Here is a 13,973-nt window from a genome sequence, read left to right as displayed (position 1 = left end):
TAAGCTCTAGCTTGAAATAAATGACTCTGCTAATGATGATTCACCATTGAAAATCCCAGACAGTTCATGAATCAGGTAAACATCCATGTTTAGAACATCAGTGCACAATGTACAGTATTACATTACACTGGTACACTTGGTCCAAGAATGTAATGATATATTCAGTGTATGAGTAGAAATATATATGAAAGTTAAAATGAAAGGAAAGGAAGGTTTTACCCGTGAGGAGCCGCTGATGATGTCAGAGAGCTGTTTGATAAGTTGGCTTGTGCTGGTAATAACTTTATTAGTTTGCTGCTGTGTGGAGTGTCTGCAAGAGAAATGGGGGGGGAAAGAGAGAGAGAGAGAGGAGATGAAGAGAGTGAGAAAAAAGATTAGGAAAAGGGAAGAGAGAAAGAGAGAGGGAGAAAAAGATGGAAAGAGAGGTGGAACAAAATAATAAATATGGAGAAAAGAGCAAGAGAGACAACGGAAGAGAGCAAAAAAGAGAAGGAAAGTGAGGAAAAAGAAGGAGAGTTAGAAAAAAGAAGGAAGGAAAGAAAGGGACAGAGAGAATAAGTGAGAGAGAAAAAAGAGAAAGAAAGTGAGAGAGCCGAGAGGAAAAGAGAAAAGGGTGAGCACAAAAAAAGAAGAAAAGAAAAACAGAAATAGAGCAGGGAAGAGTGGAAAATAAGAGAAATAGAAGAGAAAAAAATGAGCAAGAGAAAGACATCGCAAGAATGAAAATATGAGACAGAGGAGGGAGAAAGAGATGAGAAAGATAAGAAAATAAGCAAAAAGAAGGAGAGAATGAGAGAAAAAGGTAGAGAGATAGAGGGAGAAAGAAAAAAGAGAACAAAGAGAAAGAGAGAAAAGAGAGAGTGAGAGAGATACAGAGAGAGAGAGGGGGGGGGAGAGAAACAGAAAGAGAGAGAGGGAGGGAAACAGAGAGAGATGTTATGGGTCTTGCAGGGCTATGAACCGAGTCAAATGACTGCAAACATGGCATCTATCCCGAGGCGTAAAATTTTCCCCGGCGAGCCCGATGAGCCCTGCATAGATTAGGCTCAGCCAGTTAAGTGAATCAATATTAAGGACTGCGTGACATAAGAAGCTGGCTGTGCAGTGCGGCCTGTCCCAGCTGCAGAGCTCAGCTGATGAGCGCCACACTTTAGGCCTATGGCACAACTCAACCTGCCCCCTCTTCTGCAGGGCTAATAGACAGAGAGAAACTTGAGAAGGCAAGGAAAAAGAAAGAAACAATGCAGTAATGTAATCAGACAGCATTAAGAACACCACACACACTCTTCATTCTGCCTGTTATAGCACAAAAAAACACATTCAAAGTTGGATAACTTAACAGATAAGCAACCCTTAAAGGCTGCATACCAGGCAGCACCGTCGCTCCACATCCAAAAGTTTTCAACGATGGTGCACATCACTATCAACGTTCAGCACTTTCTCACTGTATTGCTCTGTGTTGTCCTTCGATGACTAAGTAGACTTACTGGCAATTCTCTTAAATTTCATTGGTAGGAACAGCACTGGAACAAAAAGAGACATGAAACACTTCGAGCCCAGACTAGTTAGTATAGTATCATCACTGAGAAGAGCTGGTTGGTGAAACTTTCATGCAACTTTAGTTAGAAACTGAATTGCACTTGAGTTGCTTAATGTAAAGCACTCCAAAACTCAAGTCAAATGACAAGTAAATTTTTATCTAATTTATTTTGTTCCATGCCTTGTGAAGTTACTATTTTAAGGAAAGAATATTTTGTTTTGCGCATTGTAAAGTTACTGTTTTGAGGAAAGAATATTTTGTTTTACACAATGTAAAGTTACTGTTTTGAGGAAAGAATATTTTGTTTTACGCAATGTAAAGTTACTGTTTTGAGGAAAGAATATTTTGTTTTACGCAATGTAAAGTTACTGCTTTGAGGAAAGAATATTTTGTTTTACGCAATGTAAAGTTACTGTTTTGAGGAAAGAATATTTTGTTTTACGCAATGTAAAGTTACTGTTTTGAGGAAAGAATATTTTGTTTTACGCAATGTAAAGTTACTGTTTTGAGGAAAGAATATTTTGTTTTACGCAATGTAAAGTTACTGTTTTGAGGAAAGAATATTTTGTTTTACGCAATGTAAAGTTACTGCTTTGAGGAAAGAATATTTTGTTTTACGCAATGTAAAGTTACTGTTTTGAAGAAAGAATATTTTGTTTTACGCAATGTAAAGTTACTGCTTTGAGGAAAGAATATTTTGTTTTACGCAATGTAAAGTTTTGTTTTGAGGAAAGAATATTTTGTTTTACATATTGTCAAGTTACTGTTTTGAGGAAAGCAGAGGACGATGGATAGAAAAATCAGATTACTTTTTATTTTCTTTAGAAAAGAAGAGGACAGACATAATACAGTGTGAAGGCTGAAAAAGGGGATAAATAAGAAAGCAGGAATGAAGTGAAGGCTAACGGAACATCATTTCCAGTTTAAAGCAGGAGGGTGGAGGAGGAGGCCGGGGGGTCAGAGGCTCCTGAGCAAATATAATCTTCTGATAGAAATGCATTGTTCTCCTCAGGCGGAGTGAGGTTGTGGATAAGGCCATTGATTTAGTGTCTGTGCTCTATACTGTCTGATCCCTGCCTTTAAAACCCAGTGCAGCGCGGCCGGCCACAGCGCCTGCTGCTCCCCAGAGATATGCAGCACAGAGCATGTAGACCACCTTTCCCTCAAATATTGATTTAAAGATGGAGGGCAGAAGCGAGGCATGGGGAGGGGAAGGAGAGATGACTCCAGTGTATTCAGCATGATGGGCATGTCACTGTCACTCTCCCACCACAGAAAAGAGGCACCGAATCCTCACTGAGACAGGGGACTCAAAGGTGAAGCGAGGGGAAATCAGTCAGTCAATCAAATTTTTATCTTTCTTCATTGTTTCTCAGCAGAGCAACAGGGGGCAAGCCTGACATGACCTGGTGTGATTATGCCACCCATTTTTTTCGATTTCACAGACAGGGGGCCAGATGTAGCGTACTAGGGGACAATGTATCTTGATACAACCAGAATGCATCTGAAATAAATGTTCGATTTACTGAGGCTACAGCTAATCACGTAAACTGTGCACACACTAACTGCGTACTAAGCCCCAGGGAAGCTAAACCCGTGTTTTATTTCTGATTAGGGCTCTTATGGGCACAAATTATACACATTCAAAGTACATCTTATGAATAATTTTTTCATCCATTTTCCATCCATCCATTTTCTAAGCCGCTTCTCCGTCAGGGTCGCCGGGGGTGCTGGAGCCTATCCCAGCAGTCTTCGGGCGGAAGGCAGGATACACCCTGGACAGGTCACCAGTCCATCGCAGGGCAGACAGACAGACACAGACAGTCACACACACACTCACACCTAGGGGCAATTTAGTACGGCTGGGGAATCGAACCCAGGCCCTCCTTGCTGTGAGGCGACAGCGCTACCCACCACGCCACCATGCCGCCTAATTTTTTCAGTGTCCATTAAATGACTGATATGCAGTACTGCGCAAAACCCAGAGACCATTCTTTCAAAATGTTCAACCATCAATGTCTAGGCCCAATCCCATTTCACCCCTCGCCCCTACCACTTAGCCCTTACTCCTCCGTTTTGCGTGTTCATGCTTAGGGGTAGTGTGTCCCCGTTTTTCTTGAGATAGAGCTGTATGGTGTCAAGGCTAAAGTGTTTTAGAATTCTGTCAAGATACAAAAAGTGAATACATTTCCACACATATCGACTTCAAATGTATCATATATCCACTTCATATTTTAAATACATATCTTTTGACTTTTTTTACTTACAAATATTGACAAAAAGGCATGTTTTCATAAACAAAGATCTGAAATGAAATAATGAAATTGAAATAAAAGTATTCAGACACAAATTTATAAAATTAGTAATTTGTGGCAAAGCCATCACAATTAGAGCTTCAAAACATCAACAAGTAATAAGCTTTTTGCAGCAGTGTGGTTCAATGTTGGCCAGTTCCCCTCAGCAAACCGCCTAAAATTCCCCAAGCCTACTGAAGCCATGCCAGCGACCTCATTCTTGACTTACCTTGGCTGTATGTTTGGGTTATTGTCTCCTCTATTATGTCGCTGTACATCAACACTCATGTTTCCTTTAATGATGTGCAATGCTCCAGTACAGTGTGCAGAGAAGCAGCCTCAAGTCATGACATTCCCACCTCCCCACTTCACTGCGTGTAGAGTGTTCTTAAGATCACTTGCCCATCCCTTCTCTCTCCATACATGACAAGCTGAATTACTGTACATTGTTCCAAAGGAGGTCAGATTTGTCCAAATGCTTGTGTGTAAATTTTAGATGTAGAGTAGTGGGGGTGCAGTTCACTGCTTTTTGTTCTCAGAGTTACTGTTATTTCTCCTGCTTTCAGATCATCCTGCAACTCTTCTCCAGTGACTTCTGGCTTCCTGCAATCTTTTACAATGACACCCGCTGCAATATGCAGAACATTTTTATTTTTGCCGCATTACCATATAAAATCATAGGTGTAATATGTAGAAATCTATTTTTACGTTTAACCTTTAAATAAATGTATATTTAAATGTCTGAATCCTATAGTATACTGCTATAGTATAGTATAATCCTATAGTATATTGCTGTTCATATAAGAACATCTATTTTAGCCTTAGAGACATTATGTGGGTAAATGTGAAGTGGACATATGCATAGGAAGTATATTTAATGACAAAACAAAAAAAATCTGAATACTTCTTTCCCTTCATTATATGTTACTGCAGATTTCTTTTTTTTTTTTTTTTTACCCGATTTTCTCCCCAATTTAGTCTCAAATTCCACCTGCTACTTACTAATCACATGATGCTACCAAAGCTAGGAGGGTGAAGGATAGCACAGGCTTCCTCTGAGACCTGTGAAACCAGCCTCAGCTTCCTTTCGAACTGCCACTCACTCAACACCATTGGACAGCTGAACGCACTTGGAGGAAAGCGCCAACCGCCAGATCTGTTACGTCAGCTAACAGACGCCTGTGCTGACTAGTATCGCGTTGAGTGATGGGGGAGAAGGGGGGCCATCCTACCCACCCAGAGAGAGCGAGGCCAACTGTGCTCTCTTGGACACCCGGCTATGGACGGCTGTAGCATCACAAGGGATTGAACTCGCGATCTCTTTATGATAAGGCCAACGCTTAGACGGTTGCCCCACTCGGGAGCGTTACTGCAGCTTTCTGAAAGCAATCCTTCTGAGAAGAGTGGTGGCTGTAATAAAAGCAAAGAGTAGAAAAAGTATTGGGAGCTGAAATAACTAATGAAAATGAAGTGAATGAAATGAAAAAGTGGTCTCTGATTTTTGCACAGTATTGGGTGTAAAGTGGGTGGCCCAAGGCCTTTGTACGTTTTACCCTCTCCAATCACAAGGCAGATATGTCTTGTCCCACCCACACAGCTTTAACAGAACTAACAAAACAGTCTTGCTGTCTTCCAATATTAGTAACTTAGGAGCAAAAGCTACCAGGGAGTGAATGTCAACCCAGTCAGCATAACCAAGCTAGCATTTTCCTCCTCTGTCCGTCTGTTTGCATGTCTGTTATTTGAACTACTAGCTCAAATAACAGGCATGGATACATAGTAGTGTACATCCAGGAGTAAAATGAATAAGACACCTTTGATAAGCCACAGAAAGTTAGCATAATGTTTTTAGTGTAACATGGACACAGGGATGGGTGTTAGGGGTTTAGCCTAAAATGTGACCGTAAATGTAAGCTGTTTAAAAAGTTAACTCATTTCTCCTTTCTTGTGATACTGTGCTCAGTTCAGCATGAACACCAGGACAGGCAAGTAGAGTTGGACAGTGAGGCTGACTACTAGGCCACACTCAGACAGTTCTCAGGTACTTTATCAGCAGTTTTTATCAGTTTTCTTTTTCACTTAAATTTTACTGGATGTTTAATGAAACACTCTATTTTAGTATCATACCAACATTTATAATATTTTACACTGTGTTCCCCGGAACTTTAATAATGGAGTGATCAAGAGGCTCAGGAGCACAATAAAAAAAAAGAAAAAAAAAGTGGTGCTAATAAATGATCATCTTTCCCAACAAAACTTCCTAGAGGTGTAATTCTGCTCCAGCAACAAATGACCAAAACATATAAAATAGGAAATACCTGCTTTAGTGTCTGCCTGTATTGTACATGGAAGCTTCCCAGCAATCTGGAGAAAGACCCATGTAAAACTGGCCACTGTTAGATGCTCAAACAACACCACCACTGCTAACACGATATTTGTAGAATACATAATCAGCCTCACTTGCAATATCTCCATGCAACTTGGAAGTACTACATAATCTGCCCTAAAATGCACATTTATGAGGAGGGGACAGACATTTCTTCTACACACAAGGCCCATAAATGAACATTTAAGTTTGTGTAGCAGTTTTATACATGAACTGAATGTGTCGACTAGCAAAATAGGCTTAGTATACCAGGCTCAGGTAAGACTGTTATACGCACATAGGGCTGTGATGGTATAGATTTTTTTCTTACCGCTGTGAAAAAGCAAAGTACCCCCCATGGTTCAGTAGTTTACCACCAATGCCCCCTCTGAACCAGCCCTGCACCCCTGCCCCATGTCTTCTGGCTCAATGTCAAAATGTGCCCAAACTGACAAGAGAGTTTTTGGCTTAAGAACCAGATTCAATCAAAGTGTCTAGTGGCATTTTTAACATCAACTGTATGGACAATACAACATGAGAGAAGTGTGGTCACTATAATCAAATTAAAATTTAACACTGAATATTTACAATATGCTTCTGTCTTTTTATGGCTGAGTGCTTGTGTGTGTGTGTGTGTGTGTGTGTATTTTCAATTGAACATTATCTGTAGATATCACAAGTGCTTAAGCCTAGAATTCATTAATAATAACCACACACACACACACACACACACACACACACACACACACACACACTAAGCTAGGACATAGTAGTAGTTCATCAAGTGTGGATTCTAAACTTTCAATCAATACCACGTGTGTTTCTAAGCAGAAGAGGAGATATTTTATTATAGCTTGAAACTGGATTAAAAGGTTCTGTTCACAGTGCAGTGTAAATGTATGTGAATGCAATTTGGATGCAAATGTATTTTAAAAGAACATATAATTATTGACATATAGCAAAATGACAGTACTAACTCAGATTTTGAGAGTTAAGGACACTGCTCAAGAGCACACTTAACTAAGCGGATGTCATTAGTTGGAGTCAATGATTCTTTTCATTTCCATATAATGTTACATTGACCAACCATACATGGCTCATGCATACACTGTGGACTCCATCGCATTTGCTCTATAAGATTCAGTAAATGGCAGCAGAAAATACAGTTAGTGAGTTAAAGAAATGATTAAAAGCAATGGCAGTTTGGTGACTGTAAGGTGTTTACACCTCCAGGATACAGTCACTGCTGACAGCAGGCAAGTACAATGCACTATAGGCTACAACCCAGCACTAGTGGCAGGTGCGAACGAGACAACAAATACCATCCTGCTCTACCTACTGTCACTGCACCCTTCAGCAACCACACTCAAATGATGCAAAAGTATAGCAGATCCTGCCTCTGACCCTATGTCCAGCAGTATGGAACGGCAATATATTAACAGAATATTGTTATCAGTACAAAGCTTCAAGAATTATTGTCCTCAGTTCCCAAACGCTTATTGAGTGTTGTTAAAAGGAAAGGTGATGTAACACAGTGGTAAACATGCCCCTGTCCCAACTTCTTTGGAACGTGTTACAGACATCAAATTCAAAATGAGTGAATATTTGCAAATTTCAATAAAGTTTATCCATTTGAACATTAAATATCTTGTCTTTGTAGTGTATTCAATTGAATGTAGGTTGAAAAGGATTTGCAAATTATCATATTCTGTTTTTATTTATGTTTTACACAACATTCCAACTACATTGGAATTGGGGTGTGTGTGTGTGTGTGTGTGTGTGTGTGTGTGTGTGTGTGTATATATATATATATATATATATATATATATATACACACACAGTACTGTAAGTACTGAAAGTACTGAATGTTTTAGACATCTAAGCAAATTTTTAAACAATGTACCTCAGCAGTGAGTTTATCACAATATATATTAGATTTAAGTCATATTCATAATTTAAATAAACATAAAAACAATCAAAAGTAACAAGAATTTATTGGGTCCATATTTTTCCTTGACACCTTCACAGCCACCACAGAGACTTGTTAATATCATCAGTTACACCATGAGCGCAATTTACTGAAGCAATGATTGGTCAAACCAGGAGTTGCTACATATAATACTGTAATACTGGGCTTCCTCGAGGAGAGGTTTGAAAACGGTTAAACAAACACACTAACATCCAGAAAAACTCTATATATATATATTAACACTTATCTCAGCAAATAAACGCAGACTACACAAATAAATAGATTTTGAAAATGTGTCTTGGGTGCCTAAGACTTTCGCACAGTAGTGCCCATGTACATACATAACCAATTGACAGATTTTAGGACAAAAATTGGAATAATACTCAATTAACTTTCTGAACCATGCTGTTCTCTGGCTTCTCTGAGCTTGTAGATTTTATGTAAATCTTGTTTTATCTATGCATTTTGATATTCTAGAGAAACAAGCCATCTGTGCATTACTGTGGTTTTCTCAGAATGCAAGGCAGGCCAAAGTCACTGTGAAACCACAGCGAACATGCCTTGAGTGTCTTACTGCATTTCTAAAATGACAAATACTTTACATTAATATATACATAACTAATGTGTGAGGTGATATGACTGTATACAGAGTATATATAATGAGTATTTCATAACTGCATAATCTGCTCTAAAGACAATAAACACACTTCTGTCAATACAGTGTCAGAAATTAGAATTTTGCATGTAAAGCTAAGCAGACGACATGAGAGGATGACACGTTATTCTATGTTGTGTATGTTTAGATGTTTTTGGTTTGTGTTTAAACTAGCTTTTAAATGCAGACTTAGACTGACCTCATTTGAGGGTCTCAGTCCACTTATTTGGTGTGCATCAGTGTTCTCACTGGCTTTAATGAACCATGTAAACAGGGTAATCACACTACGGTTTGTTATAAACATAGTGTGACCATGTCTTAAAAAGAACTAAAATTAAAAAACTTCTGTTTGTTTTTGAAAACTGAATATTGCTCAAACTGCTATGTCCAGTATGGTGGACAGCTTGACAGGAATAATTTGGAGGACAGCACAAATATATATATATATATATATATATATATATATTCTAGTATTTTGGCAGATCTGACCCAGCTACAGCTGATTTGCTGTGAGCTAAACTACAGCTACATGCAAACAGCTGCCCATAATTTCTGTGATTTTTATCCAAAGTCCTGGGCATATTTAAATTAACCAAGTGATCAATGGGCAGACTCTTCTGTCCAGCTGAGTACAAAAGGTTCAAAGAGCAGATTTAATGTGAAGTCTAGTCTTCTAGCTCTGGCTCCCTCTCGGGACTGCCGGCTTAATAACTGATGAATCTCACTCTGACGTGTCATCACTCCACCATACACACAGTGTCTTCTTCCCAGCCAGTGAGAGGATTAGGAACATGACTGAGGAAATGGCAGCCGCCATATGCACTGTCACAGCACCGTGTGAACCCCAGACAGGGTCACCATGCAGTCATATGCATATATATGAGGCCTTGTCCAATGTCAGATTAGTGGTACTTAACCTAATGCAAGAGATAAGTGAACACAAACGTTCTGCTGAAGTTCAGTAATGTGGAGAAAGTGGTGTGCGCTGATGAGGGTCAGACGTGTAAAATCCCACTGAAGCACCTCAGCACACTCTCTTTGTCTACAGGGTTAGAAGGACCCAAAGTCACTACACTAATTACACTAAAGAAAAGTACAACTTTGGTCTGCAGATTTGCAAGGTTACTCTAGAGAAGCCCATCTAATTCACATTACACCATTACTTTACAGCACACTCCCCAAACTCCATCTCACTACAGCCACAGCACTGCACACCGTTCTCCCTGCACCAGCACTCCTGAATGGACCCATCAGCTAATTAGCTTGCTGAAGAAGGTCATTGCAGCAAGCTACAGTATTGTGCAAAAGTCAGAGACCCCCTTCATGCATTTAATTTCCCATCAGAACTGCCATTAAGTGCAAGTAATTCATTTACGATTGCTTTAATGGCGTGAAAGTAAAATTCACTTGTGTTGCAGAATATAAGACCTCCTGTGACTCACTTATAATTTGTTTGAAGTGTATTAACAAATGGAAACATTCAAACGAACAAAGTAAATCTTATGTTATGAAAGAATGATTAAAAAACATTGAAATTGTGTAGTAACAGTAATCAGGTGACGTGACTATAATGATATTAAATGGAAATACTCTTTTGCACTTTTTAAATTAGCTCTAGACTTCAACATTTTTTCATTATCTAATGCAACCAATACCATCAATCTCCAAACCATAATGTAGAGCACTTAGTTCAAGATATCAAAGTGATAAAAAACTAATGTATTTTTGAATACTTAAAAAAGTCTAATTTTGCTCTATTTTCTTCATGTTTATTAGAAAAATGCAACTGAACCCTAAAGATTCTGCATTACAACCAACTCGATTGTAATACATTTTATTGTATTGTATAAGTGGTCTTTGTGGGCTACACCAGAAATAAATACACTATATTGCCAAATGTATTCAGTCACCCATCCAAATCATTGAATTCAGGTGTTCCAATCACTTCCATGGCCACAAGTGTATAAAACCAAGCACCTAGGCCTGCAGACTGCTTCTACAAACATTAGTGAAAGAATGAGTCGCTCTCAGGAGCTCAGTGAATTCCAGCATGGTACCGTGATCGGACGCCACCTGTGCACCAAGTCCAGTCGTGAAATTTCCTCACTACTAAATATTCCACAGTCAATGGTCTTATAACAAAGTGGAAGCGATTAGGAACAACAGCAACTCAGCCATGAAGTGGTCAGCCACGTGAAATGACAGAGTGGGGTCAGAGGACGCTGAGGTCGCCAACTTTCTGCAGAGTCAATTGCTGCAGACCTCCAAACTTCATGTGGCCCTCAGATCAGATCAAGAACAGCGTAGAGAGCTTCATGGAATGAGTTTCCATGGCCGAGCAGCTGCATCCGAGCCTTACATCACCAAGTGCAATGCAAAGCAGTGGTGTAAAGCACCGCCACTGGACTCTAGAGCAGTGGAGATGTGTTCTCTGGAGTGATGAATCACGCCTCTCCATCTGGCAATCCGATGAACAAGTCTGGGTTTGACTGTTGCCAGGAGAACGGTACTTGTCTGACTGCATTGTGCCGAGTGTAAAGTTTGGTGGAGGGGGGATTATGGTGTGGGATTGGTTTTCAGGAGTTGGGCTCGACCCCTTAGTTCCAGTGAAAGGAACTCTTAATGCTTCGGCACCAAGATATTTTGGACAATTTCAGGCTCCCAACTTTGTGGGAACAGTTTGGGGACGGCCCCTTCCTGTTCCAACATGACTGCGCACCAGTGCACAAAGCAAGGTCCATAAAGACATGGATGAGCGAGTTTGGTGTGGAAGAACTTGACTGGCCTGCACAACAACCCAACCTCAACCCGACAGAACACCTTTGGGATGAATTAGAGCAGAGACTGCAAGCCAGGCCTTCTCGTCCAACATCAGTGTCTGACCTCACAAATGTGCTTCTGGAAGAATGGTCAAAAATTCCCATAAACCCACTCCTAAACCTTGTGGAAAGCCTTCCCAGAAGAGTTGAAGCTTTTATAGCTGCAAAGGGTGGGCCGACATCATATTAAACCCTATGGATTAAGAATGGAATGTCACTCAAATTTGTATTAAGATTAAGATTAAGTGACCCTTATTAGTCCCACAATGGGGAGATTTCACCTCCACATTTAACCCATCCGTGAAGTGAAACACCACATACACTCTAGTGAGCACACACACACTAGGGGGCAGTGAGCACACTTGCCCGGGGCGGTGGGCAGCCCAATCCGCAGCGCCCGGGGAGCAGTTGGGGGTTAGGTGTCTTGCTCAAGGACACCTCAGTCATGTGCTGTCAGCTCTGGGGATCAAACCAGCGACCTTCCAGTCACGAGGCTGGTTCCTTAACCTCCAGCCCATATGCATGTGAAGCCAGATGAGGAAATACTTCTGGCAATATAATATATATGCTGCCTTTAATTTCAAAATGTTGTGATCCACTTGTGACAAGGTTTGAAAAGAACAAAAGCTGACGTATGACGGACTTTGTCAAATTTTCTCTAACAAAGGTGCTACAAATCATAATGTTGCACTGAAATTGCTTGTATGTGTAAAGTGCAGTCCCATGAAAGCCTTCATACAACCAATCATAAATAACTCAATAAACAGAATAAGAAAAAGAAAAGGCCATTTCAAATTCCTGCACATAGTGCTAGTGCTTGAGGTCAGGATTGATTACCCTGTATTCAATCATTGTTTTAGATTTTTTACACCAAAATAGGGGAAAAAAAGTTTTCTGGGACTTCGTTCAATCTTAGAAATATCACAAACAACACTTATCAATGTAGCTTCTACGAAACATTCATGAACTACATTATCTGTAAACCATAATGTACTGAGCACCTTCAAAGTGCCCCTAATTAAGTCTCTTCCCTATCCTCAGCAGAGGTATCGCCTGTTTCTCAGCTTCGCCCACACCATCTCGAGGGTAAGAGCCCAGTCATGGAAAGAATAAAGTTACTCATCATCTTCAAATCAAACTGTTTTGTTTCCCACGGTGCATGACTTTGATTAGCCAGCCAAGTCTTCACGGTAGCTGCTGGGTGGAGGGATTTGCTGAGGTAATTGTTCCCCTGTTGGGTGAACCGAGGTGGGCTAGCAGCACAGCTCAGGCCTCGATCTGCTCTTCCGCAGCCAGACTCTGCATTAGAAACTGGCTTAAGCTTAATCCACAGGCATGTTACCAACCAACATTGTTAAAACACATCAGCTTAGCCAGCAGTAGCCATGCGCAACCATGTTCTCAGACAAGCTGGACACACCAGAGCTGTTATTCTGGTGGAGCTGAAACTGTTGCCATTGGAGACAGAGCTCCTGCGCAAAACGAATAAGGGGTAGGAGGAAGACAGGGCTGAGCTGATGCCGTATCAATTAGATTCGGATGACACCATCAGGCTCATGCTCGCACGGATGCCTCTGGACAGAACAACCAGTTTCTCCACGAATCTGGGTTGTCACACATCACAGCATAACCAATGTGCATCAGCCACTATTCATCATCTCCATCACCCTCTCACTGCTGAAACTGCAGCCACAGCCACTTTCAAAACTCATGAGCTACTGCTGAACAACAAAATTGTTCTTAACAAGGATACATTCAGAAATTAAGTTCATTTGCCATACACAGTATGTACAGAATAAAACTAGGTTGAAACGTTCTGGAAACCCTTCATACTGGTAAGCAAAGAAAATAATTAGAATAATAAAAAAAGTGCATTTGAAATCCTTACCATTATAGTCTTATACTAATGTAGATGCAATTTTTAAACTAAATAATGTGCTACACTGATGATGCTTTTTAATATTGAACAGGAATGATCAAGTCCACTTCACCTGCAAAAGATATAAAAGATATATATATATATATATATATATATATATATATATATATATATATGTATAATATATACACATACACACACAGGGTGAGTCAAAAGTAACAGGACATGTTTTATTTTTTATTTTATTATCGACTTTTATCTCTGGGGTCATCTCAAACAAATCGTGTATGCTGAGAAGATCCACAACAAACATGACCTTCAGCAAAGCATCGTGGAGGCTTGTGACAGCATAAAAATAATAATAACGGTGTCCTGTGACTTTTCACTCACCCTGTATGTGTGTGTGTATGTGTGTGTGTGTGTGTGTGTGTGTATTATATGCTCCAAAATGC

General features: G+C 40.0%; 1 protein-coding gene across 4 annotated transcripts in view; it reads right to left on the bottom strand.

Moving 5' to 3' along the window:
• The window catches only part of tsnare1 (T-SNARE Domain Containing 1), a 201,243-nt gene that overhangs the window by 106,545 nt on the left and 80,725 nt on the right, over window positions 1–13,973 (bottom strand). For all 4 annotated transcript variants that reach the window (XR_005130068.1, XM_017706803.2, XM_017706806.2 and 1 more), the window contains exon 5: window positions 220–310. Coding sequence is in view for 3 of the 4 variants with exons in the window: in XM_017706803.2 (XP_017562292.1) it covers window positions 220–310 (91 nt within the window). In the remaining variant the exon portion in view is untranslated. The remainder of the gene's footprint in view (window positions 1–219; window positions 311–13,973) is intronic.

This window comes from Pygocentrus nattereri, chromosome 3 (genome assembly GCF_015220715.1).
Source record: "Pygocentrus nattereri isolate fPygNat1 chromosome 3, fPygNat1.pri, whole genome shotgun sequence".
Classification (NCBI taxonomy): Eukaryota; Metazoa; Chordata; class Actinopteri; order Characiformes; family Serrasalmidae; genus Pygocentrus; species Pygocentrus nattereri.
This window is presented reverse-complemented; position numbering and strand designations above follow the sequence as displayed.